At 36.8% G+C, this 21,110-nt stretch overlaps 1 protein-coding gene across 1 annotated transcript in view; it reads left to right on the forward strand.

Annotated features, from left to right (window-relative positions):
• Positions 1 to 21,110, forward strand: part of PAFAH1B1 (platelet-activating factor acetylhydrolase 1b, regulatory subunit 1 (45kDa)) — a 95,369-nt gene that overhangs the window by 54,220 nt on the left and 20,039 nt on the right. The window contains exons 3-6 of the mRNA XM_006863245.1: positions 9,640 to 9,724; positions 9,943 to 10,017; positions 10,574 to 10,780; positions 18,845 to 19,013. Coding sequence (XP_006863307.1) covers positions 9,640 to 9,724; positions 9,943 to 10,017; positions 10,574 to 10,780; positions 18,845 to 19,013 — 536 coding nt within the window. The remainder of the gene's footprint in view (positions 1 to 9,639; positions 9,725 to 9,942; positions 10,018 to 10,573; positions 10,781 to 18,844; positions 19,014 to 21,110) is intronic.

Below are 21,110 nucleotides of genomic sequence, written 5' to 3' on the forward strand. Positions count from 1 at the left end.
TTGAAAATATTGTGGCTTGGGTCAGGTGCACCTTAGTCCTCAGACTGGCATCTTTGCTCATCAACCCTTTAAAGAGGTCTTGTGCAGCAGATTTGCCTAATGTAATACATCCTTTGGTTTCTTGACTGCTGCTTCCATGAGTGTTGATGGTTGATCTGAGCAAAATGAAGTCTTTGACAACTTCACAACTTGAGTCTTTTCTCTTATTTATTTGGATGTTACTCATTGATCTAGTGGTGAGGAGTTTTGTTTTCTTTACATTGAGATGCAGCTTAAGTATTTTAAGTCCTCTTTTCCTTTCAGCAAGCAAGATTGTATCTCATCTGTATATTGCAGGTTGTTAATGAGCCTTCTCCAATCCTGATGTCATGTTTTTCTTCATATAATCCAGCTTCTTGGATTATTTGCTCAGCATCCAGATTGAATATGGTGAAAGAATACAAATGATGACTGTGTGTGCTGCAGAGTTTGCTCTGTAGGGTTTTCTTAGCTGTAATCTCTAAAGAAACAAATCTCTAGGGTCTGTCTTTCACAGGATTGCTTGGTGTGTTCAAACCACCAACCTTTATGTTAGTAATTTGCACCATCTAGGGACTCTACTGGACTCCTGTTGTGGCACTGTAGAGGAACACTAGACGGCAAACTAAAAGGTCGGCAGTTCAAACTCACCAAGCTGCTTCTCAGAAACCCAATACAGGTTCTCTGTGAGTTGGAACCTACTCAAAGGCACTCAAAAATAGCAGCATGGGACTCTGCTATAAAAAATCAAACCCACTGCCATCAACTTGATTCCAACTCATAGCAACCCTACATAGGGTTTCTGAGACTATAATGCTTTCTGGGAGCAGGCTGCCTCATCTTTATTCTGTAGAGTGAGTGACTCGTGGATTTAAACCACCAGCCTTAAACAGTTAGCAGTCCAGTGCTTTTATTATAGGGACCCTACTATATATAGACCTTGGAGTCCTGGTGTGGTGCTGTGGGTTAATGCGCCAGATTGCAAAGCCTTTTGAACTACAAGGTCCGTGGTTCAAGCTCACCAGCTGCTCCTCAGAAACCTCATACAGGGTCGCTATGGGTTGGAATTGACTCATCGGCACTTGACAACACCAGCTATAGACTTAGATTAAAGGAAAAGTGGAAAGGCCTTTAAAAGTTGTACTTTTTCCTGAGGATCTCCCTGTCTTTGGATACATAGATTACCTCTATCTTACTAAGATGTGCAGCTTTGTAAAAGTCAATAATATGTGTATACCAGTCATTAAAACAAAAACCAGCATAATTAAGAATCTAGTCTATAATGTGTGAATCCCATACATAATTGAGTTACTTTGGTTTTTAGTAAAGTTATTTTTCTTGACAGGCTGGAGGTAAAAGAAGTAAATTGGCATGTTGTTGTTTAGTGCTCTTGAGTTGGTACCAACTCATAGCGACCCTGTATAGGGTTTCCGAGGAGCAGTTAGTGGGGTTGAACTGCTGAGCTATGGTTTGCAGTCTAGTGCTGATCCTTTAGTACCACATCAGGAGTCCACGCAGTGGTATGTTGTTGTTATGTGCCGTGGAGTCGGTTCCAACTCATAGTGACCCTATACAGGGTTTCCAAGGCTATAAATCTTTATGGGAGCAGAAAGCCTCACCTCCCATGGAATAGATAGATGGTAGTTTCGAACTACTTACCTTAAGGTTCACAGCCCGATTCGTAACCACTACACTACCAGAGCGCCTTATGTTGTTGTGAAGTGCCGTTGAGTCGGTTCCGACCCATAGCGACCCTGCATAGGGTTTCCAAGGAGTGACTGGTGAGCTTGAACCACCGAGCTTGTAGATCTGGCTTTGCAGTCTGGCGCATTAACTCACAGTGCCATACCAGGACTCCTCCTTATAGTTGGATCAAAATGGAATTGTTCATGGCTGCTTTCTGCCTTGTGGCTCCATTGAGCTAAGCATAAGAGTAAACGACAATAATGGCTTTGCTGTATTTTAAAAATCCAACATGGTTTACTTATTTGCCTAGATATAGATAGGTTTTTGCTTCTGTGGTATGGGGGTGCAAAGTGGATATCAGGATGTTAACCTCTGACCCAACTGTCTTCAGAAGGGAACTAGTAACTGACTAGCTAATTCATACCAAATGTTCTTTTGCTTATGGTAAAGATGAATATCCATTTACTCTCTCATGGGCAATTTTATTCTCCTTTGTCAGTGTTATGGATAAGGTCTCATTATAACCTTTTGTAAGGAGCTCTGGTAGCATAGTGGCTACGAATCAGGCTGCGAACCACAAGGTCAGCAGTTCGAAACTACCAGCTGTTACGTGGGAGAAAGATAAGGCTTTCTGCTCCCGTAAAGATTTACAGCATTGGAAACCCTGTATAGGGTTGGAACCGACTCCACGGCACATAACAACAAGATGTGTTCTTGTCCCAACATTGGCAGTATTCTTGAATCACTCTTTGAAGTAGATGTCTTCAGGTGTGACAGTGAAGGATGATAATTGTAACCCTTTGTTAGATTTCTCACAGGAGACGAGATTGATAAGTATAAAACTAATCACACCTGGGCTGCTCTTTTGTCAAACTGGCGCCTCAGTGGATGATTTAAGCATACTTAAGAAGTCATGTTACCTGTCTGAGACTTGGTTGATATGGCAGCTGGATAAATTTGTTCACATTTTCCCTCAGGACTAACATAGTTCATCTTGGTATTTATTTTAAACTGTGTAGTTTGAGGGATGTGAGGGAGGGCTATCTCTGGAGCGGGATAGTAAAGATGTAAACCTGCATGCTTGATCCCATCTGATCTTTTCTGTTAGCATCTTGCTCAAGCCTTGCAGCCACTCCAGATTCATTAGCATTTCTTTAATTCACTCTTTCTTAATTTCTGAAATATGTGGTATCAACCCTTTCAGTATATCCCTTTTAATGGACCTGGTAAGAAAACATCATAGCTTTTGAGTTAGTTGTGTTTTTCCTTATATAAATGATAATATTTATGAATCAATAGAACTTTAAGAACATTTTTATTCAGCCTTAGGGTACTAGAGTACACAGTTTGAAAAACGTTGTTATCCTCATCTTGACTTCAAAAGACCTGACATTTATTCCTATCTCTCCTCTGTGAACCTCACTTCTCCCCTGTGAACCTCACTTTCTTTACCTGTGATGAAGTATTCTTTTGTTATTGGTGTTGTCCGGTTTTTTTAGAGTTGTTACGGTTAGATTAGCAATCCATAGCATTCAGAATCACTTTTTAAATCTTACTTTCTTTCTTTTTTTTTTTTTTTATCATGAATTGAGTGAAGGTTAGCAAAGTCATCAGCTTTACTTTCAACCAAGCATATGTTTTGTTTCATCTCACTGATTATAATCCTCCACCTGCAAAAGCAGTTTTTCAGCTTTCTCCCTATGGCTTCCCTTTTACATCTTAATTTTTCACAAATCAGCAAAACAAAAATACTTTACATATACATACAAAGCAACAAATATATATAAATTTAAATGTCCAAAGGGCACATTTTTACAAGCCAGCCTCCTGCCCACAAGGACACAGTCTTTCTCATTCCATGGGCCTGGAGTCCTCAGCTGCTGTCTCTTTATGCTATCACTTCTGCCACCATCTCTACTGTCACCTCTTTTCTAGGTAGGATCTCACACTCCACTCATGCTCTTCCTTCTTGGTTCTGGGGTCCTCTGTTCCTGAAATGAAAGATTAACTATTCTCCCTTTTTAGTTACACATCTACAATTATCGTTGTGACAGTCGCAATTAATCCTGCTAGCAGTTACTCACCATTGAATCAAAATCCTATCACCATCATCCCCTATGCCCTTTCACCAGATCCACCTGGAAAAGGAAAATTATTCAGTGGTGAGTCTGCCTTACCCTTCTCATTCTGAAACTAAGCATACTTGTGAAAGCTTGTAAACCAGCCACTTCTTGCCTTTATAGCCCCCATTTTTGATAGCCCTGTCCCTGTCAACCCAATGGAGTACTTGTGTGGTACTGTGGGTTAATGCACTGGACTGCAAAGTCAATTTGAACTGTAAGGTTGACAGTTTAGGCTCACCCGCCACTTCTCGGAAACCCCTATACAGGGTCACTATGGGTTGCAACCAATTCAACGGCACTTAACAACATTAACCCAATACACTGAGAAACCAAGCTTGATCCTTAATATGAAAAATCCTTCCATTTCGGTTGGAATTTTGAGCAACTAGAACCGACTACAACAACATATCCATAATCAAAGATCCAGTTCATCAAATTGTAGCAATTTATACCTGCTTACAGTTATTAAGCATCTTAATCTCTGGTGGAGTTCTGGTTAGCTAGCCATTGAAGTTAATTCAAAGCTGCAAGTTTGAGAGTTCATGCACGCCTCCCCACACTTAATTCAGACCAGTTGGCCACTTCACTTTCAGCTCTAGTCCCCAGCTGGGTAGGTTAGTGCCCATGGGTTCTGGAGTGCACACATCTTCCTAAATTTCAGTCTTGTCCACCCAACCTCTTTTTTCTCTTATCTCAAGGTCATCAGGTGTCAGTGGAACATGGCCACATTCATCCTATGTCTTCATTGCTGTATTTCCCCGACTTCACTCACAGGTAGACACAGATGGTCACCAGTGAGCATACTGCTTGTGGGTTCCTTTAGAGTTTTAGTCTTAGAAGGGGGTTTTCTCTGATGGACTGACTTCTTGCTTTGATTCCTCCAAAGCAAACAGCTTGTTTGATACTTATTCTAACTGCCAAACAGTATGCTTTTTTTCTGCTGTTTTTTTTTTGTTTTTCAGTAAGAATCTTCTGTTCTCCCAGTCTTTCTGGGTTGGTCTGCATGGCTTTTCAAGTGGGAATGTTCCACCTCAGAAAGTTCTTGGTGGGGCTCAGGATTCCACCTAAGGCCCCATACTCCACAAGGCTTAACAAGAAAACTATTTCCCTGAGCAAATTCTGACTCCCCTTTTAGTTAATCCAGTCAGTTAAGGCTGAAGACGGGTTTACAAATTTTCTGTAATTGTAATTTCCAATATTCATTTCTATCACCCTTAAATGTCTGTTTTACAATAGTAGGCAGGGAAAAACAATATACACAAGACAGTCCAGCATCTAAACAGTTTTTCCCCTCCTTTACCCATTCAGATGATATCTCAATCCCTGAATCATAGAACACTGTTGTTCCAAGATTGTGTATAAATCACTATTTACCTCTATCCCATTAGCCCAAGCATAGCGCCCTAACTTGTCACCTGTTTTCATTGTTCATCTGCCACCCTCCCTCTTCTTTTGTATTGCCCTCCCTGTCACTGGAGCTAACATGTGTCTACCCTGTAATTGGTGAATTAAATTCCCCTCCCTCCCACCCCTTTTAACCATCAAAGAATGTTTCTTTTACTATGGAAATGTTTTCTTAGCTTTTACAATAATGATCTCATGCAATATTTATCCTTTTTTGATTGACTAATTTCACTCACATAATGTCCTCAAGATTCATCCATGTTATGAGGCATTTTGCAGAGTCATTGCTATTACTCAAGGTTGTATAGTATTCCATTATGTATGTTCCAGAGTTTGTTTATCCATTTGTCTATTGATGGACACGTAGGCTATGTCCATCATTTTGCTATTGTGAATAGTGCTGGGATGTACGTTGGTGTGTATCAGGTCCTGGCCCATATTTCTTGAGGATATATACTAAGCAGAGCTAAGGTAGCGTAGTGGTTACAGATCGGGCTGCAAACCTTAAGGTAATGTGAACCTTAAAGTCAGCAGTTCGAAACTACCAGCTGTTCCACAGGAGAAAGATGAGGCGTTCTGCTCCAGTAAAGATTTATAGCCTCAGACACCCTATTCAGGGTGGCTATGAGTTGGAACTGACTCCACAACGCATAACAACAACAACAAGGTATTTCTATTTCCAACTTTCTGAGGAAGCACTATACAGTTCTCCAGAGTTGTTGAACCATTTTACAGTCCCACCAACAATGTAGAAGGGTCCCAATCTCTCCACACCCTTGCCAACATTTGTTTTCTGGTTTTTGTTTTGTTAAATTTCACTGTTAATATTGGTGTGAGGTTGTTGTTTTGATTTGCATCTCTCTCTAATGGCTAATGATTGTGAACATTTCTTCATGTTTTGTTGACTGCCTGATAGTCTTCCATGGTGAAGTTCTGTGACCATTTTTCAATTGGGTTTGTCTTTTTATTGTAGAGATGTTACAGCTTTCTATACATTTTTTTATATTAGTCCTTTCTTTTTTAAGAGTGTGAATATGTATATGGATAGTGATTGGAATGTATTATAACTGATGGTACAGCATTGAAAGTTATCCCTTGGGGATAGAAGAACAATGAAAAGTTCTAACTCCAACTCATGGCAACAGAATGAAAGGTTGCCCAGTCCTGCATTCTCACAATAGCTGGCCTGTTCATGTCCATCTCTATGGCTTTTTGTGCCAATCCATTTCACCAAGGATCTTTTACCATCATTGAGCCTCTGCTTCACCAAACTCTTTCCTGTAGCAGATCTCTTCTGATTATGTCCAAAGCAAGCAAAGTCAGACAGTGTTCAGCTTTGATCCATAAGAACATCATTGGCAAGTGTTTGGAAGTAGAGCGCCAGACACTTTTTTCCTGTTTGTCTTAGTCTGGAAGCTCTGCTGCAACCTGCCTACCCTGACTCTGTTGGTATTTGAAGTATCTGTGGCATAGCCACCACAGCTGATGGATGCTTATGTTAGCTAGATGGCCTTAGATAAGTCTGTCTGCCAGAATGTAATATTGGGAGTAGTAATACACTCTAGTAATTTAACAGAATGGTGTTACAGTCAAATGAGACAGTGAATGTTGGTTCTCACACATATACACACACACAGGATTTAGAATTATATTAAATGTGTAAATGTAAAATATAACTATTTTATGCACATTTGGATTTATCTATATCATTCTAATTAATCATACTTGATTCATAGGTCTTTTTTTAAATTGTGTTGGGTTAAGCCACATAGAATTTTAATATGTTGCAGAAGTTTAAAAGTTTAATATCTAATCTGTTACAAAAGTTTTATCAGCAAAGTTTGAGGATATAAAATCTCACTATCTCCTCTTTTAAAGGCAGTAAATAAATGTTAATCCAGGTATTTGAAGAGTAAAAGTATACAAGGATATTCATAATTGCTGGTCTGAGTATCAGTTGGTACAACTTTTCTGGGGAGCATTTTGAGAAGCATTAGGTGTCATGGAATTGTGAACAACAGAACAAAATGCTGCCTGTTCCTGCAGCACCCACAAAGTTGTTATGTTTAGTTCCATTGTTGCTATGCCAGCTCATTGAGAGTCATCCTCCTGAGCTATGAAAGTGTGCTAATATATGGATCTTTTTAGACTCAGATATAAAGATGTGAGAGAAAGGCATTATATGGATGTTTGTTGGCAATATTGTCTAAAATTGTGAAAAATAGAAACAGCCTGAAATTGAGCAATAGATTAAAGCTTAATATTGATGTTGTTAACCTCCATTGAGTCATTTCCGACTCACAGCAACCCTGTGTAGGGTTTCCAAGGAGCAGCTGATGGGTTTGAATCACCGACTTTGTAGTTTGAAGCCCAATGCTGATCCTACAGTACCACACCAGGAGTCCAATATTATTAATAGCTTAAGTAAAATTTTCTGCTACTTTATAATGGAATATTGTTTGAGGATTAATAATATTGTAAAAGAACATTTATTGACAAGGAAAGATTTTCACAATATGTTGAATAAAAAGTAACAGGTTAAAGTACTTAACATGGCACCACCAGAGGACTCAATAAGATGGTAACAGTTACGATTTTACATATTCTTAGTTGTTTGAGCTTCAGTGTTATAAATTGTGCAGTGCATTCAACAAAGTGTTTTACATTTTCCTCTTTATTTGCTCTTTGTTTTTTATAATAAAAAGAGAGGAAAACTAAGAAATAACTGTCTTTTTAGCTTCTTTGTTTCCCGTATTATTAGAAAATGCCAACCAAAGTGAACTTTATTTTTGTTGCAGTTTTGTCATGAAGGTTTTGCTAACACAAAAATACTTGCTGGGATATTATGAGGGAGCTATTGTCACCTTATTTTGTTTTGTGTTGGAACACCCAAATAGGATTAATTGTTACTAAGTACTTTCGAGTCAGTTCCGACTTATAGTGACCCCTGTATAGGATTTCCAAGGAGTGGCTAGTGAGCTTGAACTACCGACCTTGCAGTTTAAACTGACTTTGCAATACAGTACATTAACCCATAGTGCCACACCAGGACTCCAAAGATCTTAATATACTAAATAGCATTCTAACAGTTACCTGGAACAAAAAATCTTTTAATTCTTTATTAACTGTCTTCTGCTTTTATTTTTTTATCATTATTATTTTTTAACATGCTATTGAATTAAAACTTAACCACACCAATTCTACAATACTGCTAAAGTGTATTTTTATTTCCCAGAATCATTGAGTAGGCAGTGGCATTGATGTTTATATGGCAACATTGCTTGTAGGAAGAAATATCTCTACTATGATGGAATATGATAGTTTCCTATGATGGAATAGGGTAGTTTCAAAAACTATATCTGCTGATAAAGAATAATAGCTAAAATTATTTAAATTGTTTTTATTTCAGAAACAAGTGATTGTATAGACTATATTTGTACATTGATAGATTGTCTCTGAAAGAATACAAGTGATTGGTTGCTTCAGGGATAGAATAGTGGGGTTTGATGATGGAGCTTTGTTGTATACTTGTTATATATTCAAATTTTGCAGAACCATTTTCATATATTAACTTTTGAATTATAATTAATTTATTTATTTTAAGGAAATTCCATGTGAACAACTATCATATATTAACTTTTGAATTATAATTAATTTATTTATTTTAAGGAAATTCCATGTGAACAACTATCATATATTAACTTTTGAATTATAATTAATTTATTTATTTTAAGGAAATTCCAAGTGAACAACTATCTTTATCTTAGTAAGAGTTTAGGTTAAAAAATATTGAGACATTGGAGTTAGTTGCCTAAAGTAGGGTAGCCAGTGTTCCCTTCTCTGAAAGAATATAAAGGCAAGCATGAAAAGGCATCTATTAATTCAGCTTCTCTAACCTTGGAGTTCCTTTTAATTCAAAATGAATGCCATTCTATATTTTATAGCAAATTTGTGTCCTTTAAAAAAAAAAAAAGTTTTAAAGTTATCGCTGTTATAAAAATACTGATTAATTCTTTGTTAAGACATTTTTCTGAGAAATTAATTTGCCAGTCCTTGAAGTATATATTAGCATAACAAGTTGTAAGCAATAAAAGGTGGCAAAATTGGTGATCACTGTAGCACATTGATACCTAATTATTTTAAAACTTTTATCTTGATCTATAGAATGCCTACACTTGTACCTAGCACATTAGAAACTTAGTTACTTTAAAAGTTCAAGAATAATATAGATATACTGTGATGATGGCTAAATATTCTAGGAGTTTTGGTTTTTGGCTTCTTTTTTTGTAATATGTTTGGTTTAGAAGGAACTTCTCTCAAAAGTGTGTCTTTAAAACATAAGAGATTTAAAATTATTCTTCAAATTGGAAATGAGATGTCTGTAATAATTTGATTTGCTTTTTTTCAGTAATCGCGCTATAGCAGATTATCTTCGTTCAAATGGCTATGAAGAGGCATATTCTGTTTTTAAAAAGGAAGCTGAATTAGATATGGTATGTTTGATTTTCTAACTACGTGTTCATAGTGGATTTTATTCAAGTAGTAATAATTAACAGTCAACTCACAAAACTTGTTATTTGTTACAGTGTTTTACTTGTCATTGAATTTTATTTATGCTCCATATTTTTTCTGTAGTCATATTTCAAGTAATCTTTGTGCTTAGAAGTGAATACTATCATAGCATTTAAATGGTTCTCACTTTGCTCCCTAGAATGAAGAATTAGATAAGAAATATGCTGGTCTTTTGGAAAAAAAATGGACATCAGTTATTAGATTACAAAAAAAGGTAACAGTATTTTTTTCTTTAAAGTTAGTTGTACTCAATGTGTTCTCATAAATGTTCTGATTATATTAATATAAACTTTAAATATAAATTATATTTAATCTTAAAAAGATCATTCAAAATAAAAAATATTGTGTATGTATTATGAAAACTTTGACCTAGGCAGATAATTAATTATGAATAACATCAGCCTAACTCATATATGCAAAGTGAATGCAGTAAATAATATTTCAGGCCTAAACTCAATACTTCTCATCCTCTAAGTTAGTAGAAGACACTGTAATGACCAGAAAATTTTAAAAAACTTTCCTTGCCTTATATTTAAGACACAATTTCAATGAATATTTTTCAATTTTTAGTTTTGTTACACCATTAAGATATTTTGGTGGTATTTAATAAACTTAGATTTTCAATTAGATCTGGCCGTTGCTTTGAAAATTACTCAAATGTTTTCATGTATCTTGCATATATACGTACAAAATAAAAGTCATTTTTAAAAATGATATCAGATATGCTATTTTATCAGAATCCTATAAATACCTGCACATTTCTTCTCAAGGTTATGGAACTAGAATCAAAGCTAAATGAAGCAAAAGAAGAATTTACGTCAGGTGGACCCCTTGGTCAGAAACGAGACCCAAAAGAATGGATTCCCCGTCCACCAGAAAAATACGCCTTGAGTGGTCATAGGAGTCCAGTCACTCGAGTCATTTTCCATCCTGTGTTCAGTGTTATGGTCTCTGCTTCAGAAGATGCTACAATTAAGGTAGTTTTGTTTGTGTTTTTTTGTTGTTGTTTTTTCAAAATTGAAAGATGTGTAAAAGGGTAATTGTTACAAGTTGACTTCATGTTAACTGAGTGAAAGAAATAAAAAGATCCTAAAAATGAGGACATAAGCAGAGGGACAAGAGAGATTTTTTAAAACTATTTAAGTGGTTGATTCTAAGCCTTAAAAGACAGAATCAAAATCAAATTTCATTGTAGGTCTTCAGAGACGTTCTGCCAAATAAGTTCACTGATGAATTTGAGAAAATGCAGTGTTACTAATTTAGTGTTGGGCAGTAGGTCACCATGTTCTTGAATAGTTTTTGTTCTTGGAGAATGAAGGTAAAGTATGTGGGAGAACATTAGTTTTATATTCATCCTATCGTGTGCCTTACTTTTAAGCATGGATTATATATGAAAATACAGGTTTATAGAATTATTAGTTCAGGACATGAAAATATTCTACAAAAGGATTTGATTTTGAGGACTTGTTTAAATTGAACTGTTATTGATACAGTTAATATTGACTTTAATTTTAAACTAAACAGTTTTCTCCAGGGGTGTGAGAATGTAAGAGCTTTTCAAATTATATATTTCATGTTTGAATTTTGCACTAGAAGCAAAAATTACATTTTAATTTTTTTTTTTTTTTTCATTTTAACCATAAATGTTATTTTTACTTGTCTGTCATACAAATACAATAGAATGGCAGTTGTGTAAATCACCTGCAGATAGTTGAAAGGTTTAGGTAGATTTTTTTCTATTTAGGATTATTACAGATTAAATTCTTGACTGTTTCATTAGTGGGATGTGTAACTAAGAAACTGTAGGTAGGTTATACTAGGGAACCTTCAGAAAGTTTTTGGGAAACTGATACTTTAAAACACTGGAATTTTTTAGGCACTTTATATGCATCAAAATATTAGCCAAAAGAGTAAAAAGTGATTCCATTTGCAACAACTTACCAGTTAAAGGACTAATCTCTAAAATTAAAATAAAAAACAAAAATTAATGTCTAAAACTAAAAAATAGAAAACTATAGCACCTCTACAAGAAAAATACAAACAATCCAATTTAAAAAATGGACACAGAACATTGATAAGACACTTCACTAAGGAAGACATTCAGGCAGCCAACAAAGCTATGAAGAAATGTTCATAATTGTGAGCCATTGTTGTTGTTAGGTGCCATTGAGTCGGTTCCAACTCAGCGACCCTATGCACAACTGAAGGAAACAGTGCCCGGTCCTGGACCATCCTTACAGTCGTTGCCATACTTGAGCCCATTAATGCTGCCATTTTGCCAGCCCATCTCATGGGGGGTCAACAAATGCTGGTGAGAATGTGGAGAGAAGGGACTCTTCTATGTTGCTGGTTCTTGTTACGTGCTGTCTAGTCGGTTCTGTCTCACAATGAGCCCGTATAGGGTTTCTGAGGAGTGGCTGATAGGTTTGAACTGCCAACGTTGAGGTTCAAACCGACCTTACAGTCGAGTCCTTATCCTACTGCACCACACGTAGGACTAAAATGGTTCAGCCACTGTGGAAAATGGTATAGCGTGTCTTCAGAAAGGTGGAAATAGAAATACTGAATGATCCAGCAATCCTTCTACTTGGTATATTTCCAAAAAAAATAAAGAGAACACAAATAGATACATTGCAGCATTATTCACAGTAGCAAAACGATGGAGATGCCTAAATGCCCATCAATGGAAGAATGGATAAATAAACTCTAGTACATACATACAACAGTATACCGTGAAGAATAGTGATGAATCTGCTAAACACCTTATAACATTAGGTGAACCTGGAGGCCATTTTTTGGATTCAAATTAGTCAATCACTATCGTAAAACATCAAGAAAAGGTTTAGATGTTCATACTAAAATAAAAATTCTTTGATGGTGGGAGGGAAGGGAGAGAGTAATTCACTGGCTAACAGGTTGTTTTTGTTATTTGCCGTGGAGTTGGCTCTGACTACTAGCGACTCTGTACAGGGTTTCCGAGGCTGTAAATTTCATGGGAGCAGAAAGCCTTAAAGGATAGACCACGGGAACTCGGGTGACAGGAAGGGATATATACAAGAAGAGGGAAGTTAGCAGAGGAAAGGTGAAGACACAGGGAAGTTAAAGGGGATAGAGAGGTAAATAGTGCTATATACACAACCTTGGAACAACAATGTTCTGTAGGTAGGTAGGACTGAGACACTGGCTGAATGGATATGGGAGGAAGAATGGAATTATTTAAATCTATTTATCTTGTTATTGAAAGCTGTTGAAAATGAAATGGAATGCATAAACATCAATATCTTAGGTATTAGTGAGCTGAAATGGATTGGTATTGGCTATTTTGAATCTGACGACCACATTTACTATGCCGGAAATGACAAAGTGAAGAGGAATGATGTTGGATTCATTGTCAAAAAGAACATAATCCAGATCAATCATGAGGTACAATGTTGTCTGTGATAGGATAATATCCATGTGCCTACAGTGAAGCCCAGTTAATACCACTATAATTCAGATTTACGCACCAGCCACTAAAGCCAGTGAGCATGAAATAGAAGAATTCTACCAACTTCTTCAAGCTGAAATTGATCAAACATGCAATCAAGATGTATTGATTATTACTGGTGATTGGAATGCAAAGGTTGGGAACAAAGAGGAAGGAACAGTAGTTGGAAAATATGGCCATGGTGATAGAAATGATGCTGGAGAATGCATGATAGAATTCTGCAAAATCAGTGATTTGTTCATTTCAAATACCTTCCTTAGACAGCATAAGAGACGATTATACACATAGACCGCGCCAGATGCAATACATTGAATTCAAATTGACTACATCAGTGGAAAGATACGATGAAAAAGCTCCATATCATCAGGGAAAACAAGGGCAGGGGTAGACTGGAACAGACCATCAATTACTCATGTGCAAATTCAAACTAAAGCTGAAGAAAATGAAAACAAGTCCATGAGGTCCAAAATATGACCTTGAATATATCCTACCTGAATTTAGGGATCATCTGAAGAACAGACCAAAAGAGTTGTGGGATGACATCGAGAACATCATACATGAAGAAAGTAAAAAGTCATTAAGCAAATAAGACAAAAGGAAAAGGTCAAAATGGATGTCAGAAGAGACGCTGAAACTTGCTCTCCAGCATAGAGATGCTAAAGCAAATGGAAGAAATGAGGATATACAGTAGCTGAACAGAAAATTTCAAAGATCAGCTCGAGAAGATAAAGCCAAATATTGCAATAAAATGTGCAAAGATCTGGAACCAGAAAACCAAAAAGGAACACACTCAGCATTTCTCAAGCTGGTGGAACTGAAGAAAAAATTCAAGCCTCGACTTTCGTTATTGAAAGATTCTCTGGGCAAATTATTGAATGATGATTGAATGCAGAAAGCATCAAGAGAAGATGGAAGGAATACACAGAGTCACTATACCAAAAGGAAGTGGTTGATGTTCAACCATTTCAAGAGGTAGCATATGATCAAGAGCCAATGATACTGAAGGTGGAAGTCCAAGGTGCACAGAAGGAATTGGCAAAGAGCAAGGTACCAGGAATTGATGGAGTAAAAATTGAAATCTTTCAAGAAAGTGAGGTGGCACAGGAGACACTCACTCATCTCTGCCAAGAAATTTGGAAGACAACTATCTGACCAACTGATTGGAAGAGATCCGTATTTGTGCCCATTCCAATGAGAAGTGACCCAACAGAATGCGGAAATCATCAGACAATCTCTTTGATATCCCATGCGAGTAAAGTTTTACAAAAGGTAATACAGAAACGGCTTCAAGCATACGTTGACAAGAGAACTTCCAGAGGTTCAAGCCGAATTCAGAAGAGGATGTGAAACGAGGAATATCATTGCTGATGTCTGATGGATCTTTGCTGAAAACAGAGAATACCAGAAAGATGTTTACCTGTGCTTTATTGACTATGCAAAGGCTTTCGATTGTGTGGATATTGACAAACTATAGACAACATTGCGAAGTATGCGTATTCCTGAACACTTAATTGTGCTCATAAGGAATCTGTACCTGGAAGAAGAGGCAGTTGTTCGAACAGAAGGTAAAAACATTAAATGGTTTAAAATTAAGGAAGGTGTGCTACAGGGTTGTATTCTTTCACCATACTTTTTCAACCTGTATGATGAGCAGATAATCTGAGAAGCTGGGTTATATGAAGGAAAACATGGCATCAGGATTGGAGGAAGACTCATTAACAACCTGCAATATGCTGATGATACAACCTTGCTTGCTAAAAGTGAAGAGGACTTAAAACATTTATTGATGAAGATTAAAGAGCACAGCCTTCGGTATGGATTGTGTCTCAGTGTAAAGAAAACAAAAATCCTCACCACTGGACCAATAAACAACATTCTTATCAATGGAGAAAAGATTGAAGTTGTCAAGGACTTCATCCTTCTAGGATCAACTATCAACACTCATGGAAGCAGCAGTCAAGAAATCAGATGACATATTGCATTAGGTGTTGAAGAGCAAAGATGTCATGTCAGCTTGAGGACTAAGGTGCACCTGACCCAAGCCATGATATTTTCAATAACCTTATTATATATGCATGCAAACGCTGGACAGTGAATAAGGAAGACTGTAGAAGAATTGACACATTTGAGTTATGGTGTTGGAGGAGAATATTGAAGGTGCCATGGACTGCCAAAAGAACCCACAGATCTGTGTTGGAAGAAGTACAGCCAGAGTGCTCTTTGGAGGCCAGGATGGCCAAAGTTCATCTCTCATACTTTGGACATATTGTTAGTAGGGATCATTCGCTGGAAAAGGATATCATGTTTGGTAGTTTGGAGGGTCAGAGATAAAGAGGAAGGCCCCTAGAGAGATGGATTGGCAAAGTGGCAGCATCAATGGGCTAAAGCGTGGCAACAGTTGTGAGGTTGGTCCAGGATCGGGCAATGTTTTGTTCTCTTGTGCATAAAATTGCTATGAGTCGGTACCGACTCGATGGCATCTAACAAAAATAAAAAAAATAGAGAAGAAATACAACTTAAAATTATAATATATGTTAAATCTGCCTGGAAATTTTGCTTTTACTTAAGAACTCCCAGTACTCTTTGTTTAATGAAGCAGGGTTTATCAGTTATGTTTGTTGCACTCTTTTGGGAAAGCAATTTTGACCCAATGATTTTTCACCCTAAGTGTTACAAATTGGGACAAATATTTTTCAGTATTCAAAGATGCTCACTATAATGGTAATGAAAATTTTTAGCCAAGAACAGGAATGTCTTAAAAAATATTGTTTGCTAAATATTTAATAGCATAGAAAAATGCTTGTAAGAAGCAAGGTTCAAAATGTAGACTAATGAAATATATATATATATATACAATTGCTGCTTAAGGAAAAAAGCTTAGAAATAAACTTTTATTTGTGCGATTTTTTTTTTTTTTTTTTAGTTTTACACCCTTATGTCAATACATTTTATATTTTTCTATCATGAATATTTATTTTATACTCAGACAAAATATAAATATCAAGTAGAGAAAAAATTTTTAACAGTAACATTGAAGTTGATAAGCTGATATCAAAATGCTCTGTGTACTCAACAAACGCATTTTATTTTTCGAGTAGTTTTAGAGAAAATACTTTGGGGTATTTTCATGAAGGAGCTAGAAAGAAACTTACATAAAACTTTGAAGTGAACTTGAAGATCTCACCCTATTTGTTTTCAATATATAAAATGTTTATCTGAATTTTTGGTGTTAAAATTAAACATTGTTACTGCAAAAATCACGTGGGAGCCATGTCTGACTTCCCCTTGCTTCACAAGGGGTAAAGAGAATCAAACTCAAAATCGGTCCAAGGTCTTTTCCTATGAAGTGAAGGTCAGACTTGCCTCCACCCTGCAACATTCTTTGCCCTATTCTGATACCAACCATCCCTCCCTCCCATAGCACTCTACTTCACATCTGGGTTTCATAATTCATTGCAGTGGAGACACAGAACTCATAACAATACTCATGATTTTGGGGTTTATTAGGAAAATGAACAGGGTCCAACTCAGCATCAGAAAAACTCCGGCTGTAGCAGTTCTTCAATCAGGAATGCTTCTTATTTGCCATACTGCAGATATGCCTCGCTCTTGTCTTTGGCCTCTCAGCCATGTGGCTGGCCCCTTGGCCTCTGCCCTGCTCAGACAAATGTTAGAAAGCTCTTTTAGCCAGTCTCAATGTCCAAAGGGCACATTACACCAGTCTCCTGTGGAGAGGCACGCAGTTTCACTCATTCCATGGGCCTACCCCTCAGCTGCTCTGTTTCTCCCTGCTACCACCTCTGCTGTCCTATTTTTCTAGGTAGAGATTTCCTGTTCTTCCTTCTTGATGGCCCTGGAACCTTCTGTTCCTGCTTCTGAGAAGGCTCCTTTTAAACCTAGCAGGATGGCAAAATCAATCCCAACCTTAGAATCTTGTATACTTTATTTCCCACTTGGTGGGAAATGAGAGGACCTTGGATAGAAAATCATGTCATATAAATTTAAGATACCACAGTTACCAATACAAGACATATATTGCAATCAGATCTCAGACCATTATTAATCTTGAACATATAAGCAAAAGAACAACAATTATTTTCTATAAAGTAGCAATAAATGCAGTTGTGATGATGGTGCAGTGTTTTGTTCTGTTGTACATGGGGTCGCTCTAAGTCAGAACTGACTCCACAGCACGTAACAATAACAGGGAGCAATAAATAATTTAAAATTAAAGATTTTAAATGTCTTTTACAGTAGCATCAAAAGAAAATCCTGAATTACTTGAGTAAATCTAATAAAATATGTGCAAAATTAAACACATAATAAGTATTTCCATGTAGAAGTATTCAAACAGCTAAATGGTAAAATTTTATTTGGCAAGGGTATGTAAGTTTTCTATAAAGAAAATATCTTTGAAGGATAGTTTTTCTTTTGTGTGTTTTTGTGGTTGTTGAGATTGTGTAATTATTGTTTTTACTTAACTGTTACATGCTTAATGTTGTTGTTGTTAAGTGCCATCGAGTCGGTTCCAACCCATAGCGACCCTGTACAAGGTTTCCGAGGGTGTAAATCTTTACGGGAGTAGAAAGCCTCATCTTTCTCCCACGGAGCTGCTGGTGGTTTCAAACTGCTGACCTTCAGGTTCGCAGCCCGATTCGTAACCACTACGCTACCAGAGTTCCTTAATAGTTACATAAAATCCTTACCAATAATAAGTATCATGCCCATAATCCAAAGTGTTTAGATTGTTTTCCAATTTGCGAAATGAGTTTTTTAAGTTCCCTAAAATTGGTCAGTATGCATACAGTCTATCATATATCAAGTTATACTTATCATGGATGGAATAGTTTGATTTTAAAGCATGGAATTAATGTTAATGATTGAACGCCCAACTAGCATTTGACTACCAAAATAAAAGTTTAGTAGGTTTTTGAGATGTGTTTCTTAGGGTATTAATCCTTGATGATGATGATGTTAAATCCCCTCGAGTCGGTTCCTGTTCATAACCTTATGGTTAGCAGTTCATTGCTTATCCTGTAGTGTCACACCAGGACTCCTGGTTAGGTATATTGTTCTTGTTGCTATGTGTTGTCAAGTTAGTTCCAACTCAGAGCAACTCTTTGTAGAGTTTCCAAGGAGCAGCTGGTGAGTTTGAATGCCGACCTTATGATTCAAAGCTATCTTTTGGTCTAGTACTTTATCTTCAATTAAAAGCCTGTAGCATCTGGTATTCCTAGACAGTTTCCCATCCAAGTACTGACCAGGCCCGACCCTGCTTAGCTTCTGAGATCATTCAAGGTGGTATGACCATAGAATGTTAAGTATGTGGTGCATGTTTAATAACTGTGGTGTGCAACATTCATTTTCTCAATTAAAAGCATGTTTTTTTTAAAGACCCAATATATACTTGAAGATTAGATATAGCTAAGATTCTTATCCTCAGTCACTTGCTCAGTTAATTAGTTGATAAGTTGTAAGAGTAACATGTTGAGTACAGCTGTGAAGTTAAAATGAGAGATAGATCATGTTAACCAGTTTTCTGTTCACTTAAAAGGTCTGGGACTACGAGACTGGAGATTTTGAAAGAACTCTTAAAGGGCATACAGACTCTGTACAGGATATTTCATTTGACCACAGTGGCAAGCTTCTGGCTTCATGTTCTGCAGATATGACGATTAAACTATGGGATTTTCAGGGCTTTGAATGCATCAGAACCATGCATGGTAAGTGATAATGGATAGTTTTGTTTTGAATACTCCTAGAAATAAGAATAGCCAGAATATCAATGTTTATTTTGGTTCTCTGAGTCTCAGCTCTCACAAGACGGTGTAAAAAGGTTATGTGACAACAATTTATTTCACATGCAATGAATTTTGAAAACTTCATGTTTGAGGTGCTTTTTTGTTTTTATTGTTATTTTTCTACTTGCATTGAATAGTTGTGATTTATTGTTTCTCTGCATTTCATTTTGAAAATTTTAGAATATAGAAAAGGTACAAAAAACTAGTACAACCAACATGCCTATGCCCTGCACCAAAGTCTAACAGTTATTATTATATGAATAGATATCTGTATACTGGGGAGTCCTGGTGTGGTGCTGTAGGATAAGCACTGGGCTGCAAGGTCAGTTTGACCACAAGCTCATCGGTGGTTCAGAATCACCAGTCGCTTCTTGTAAACCCTATACTAGGTACATATGAGTCGCAACTCTCTTAATGGCACTTAACAACAGCAGTAGATACCTATACTTTGTTTTAAGTTCTCTGATTTCATTAAATTCTGTTTTGTTTGAATTTTTTGTACACTTTTCATGTTGAGTCACCATTGTCGCTATCCTATTTAAAGATTGTATTTTAATAGTGATTTCTAATACTGCATTTCAGAGAGAATAATAATGTATTTTAACCACTCATCTGTCAGTTTGTTGTACTATGGTGACGTTTGTGTTGGTGTGATGTGGGAAGCTATGCCACCAGTATTTTAAATACCAGCAATGTCACCCATGGTGGACAGGTTTCAGAGGAGCTTCCAGACTTAGATAGACTAGGAACAAGGAGAGGCAGACCACTTCTGAATGGTTAGCAACTTGAAACCTTATGAATCAGAGACCGAATCATTGTCAGATAATAGTGCCAGAAGATGAGACCCTCAGGTTGGAAGGCACTCAGTATAACTGGAGAAGCATCACTTCCTTAAAATAGAGTTACCTTAATGACATGGACAGAGTTAGGCTTTAGGGAACCTTCATTTTCTGGTGGGGCACAACTCAAAACGAGAAGAAACAGCTGCAACCATCCATTAATAATCAGAATTGTGGAATGCATGAAGTATAAATCTAGGAAAATTGGAAGTTGTCAGAAATGAAATGGAACACATAAAAATCAAAATATCCTAGGCATTAATGAGCTGAAATGAACTGGTATTGGCCATTTTGAATCAAACAATCATATGGTTTACTATGCCAGGACCAAAAATTGAAGAATGGTGGTGTTGCATTCATTATGAAAAAGAATTTTTCAAGATCCATCTTGAAGTACAGTGCTGTATGTGACAGGATATTCATAGGCCTACAGGGAAAACCATTAATACTACTATTATTCAAATTACACACCAACCACTAAACCCATGATCATGAAATTTAAGAATTCGACCAACTTTTACAGTCTAAAATTGATGAAACATGCAATCAAGATGCATTGATAATTAATGGTGATTGGAATGTGAAAGCTGGAAACAAAAGAGAAAGGTTGTTCACAGTTGGTGAGTCAGTTTGAATCGGTTCTGATTCATAGTGATCCTGTGTAGGTTTTCATGGGAGTGACTGGTGGGCTTGAACCACCAACGTTGTGGGTAACAGTCCAGTACTTACCCTGCAGCATCACTCCAGAGCTAATAGTTGCAGAATTTGGCCTTGGTGATAGATACAGGAGATCACATGATAGAATTTTACACATCCAATGAACTTACTCATTGTAACCTTCTTTGACAGCATAAAAGGTACTGTACTTGGACCTCAACAGATGGATACACAGGAATCAAATTGACAATATATATGGGAAGAGATAGTAAAAAAGCTCAATATCATCAGCCAAACCCAGGCTAAGTACTGACTGTTGCGCTTACCATCAATTGCTCATATGCAGGTTCAGGTTGAAACTGAAGAAAACAAGTCCATGAGAACCAAAATATGACCTTATCTCCCACCTGAATTTAGAAATCATCTCAAGAAAAATACGATGCATTAGACACTAATGACCGGAGACCAGAAAAATTGTGGAATGACACCAAGAACATCAAGAAGAAAGCAAAAGGTCATTTAA

Source organism: Chrysochloris asiatica, unplaced genomic scaffold, assembly GCF_000296735.1.
Source record: "Chrysochloris asiatica unplaced genomic scaffold, ChrAsi1.0 scaffold00054, whole genome shotgun sequence".
Taxonomy (NCBI): Eukaryota; Metazoa; Chordata; class Mammalia; order Afrosoricida; family Chrysochloridae; genus Chrysochloris; species Chrysochloris asiatica.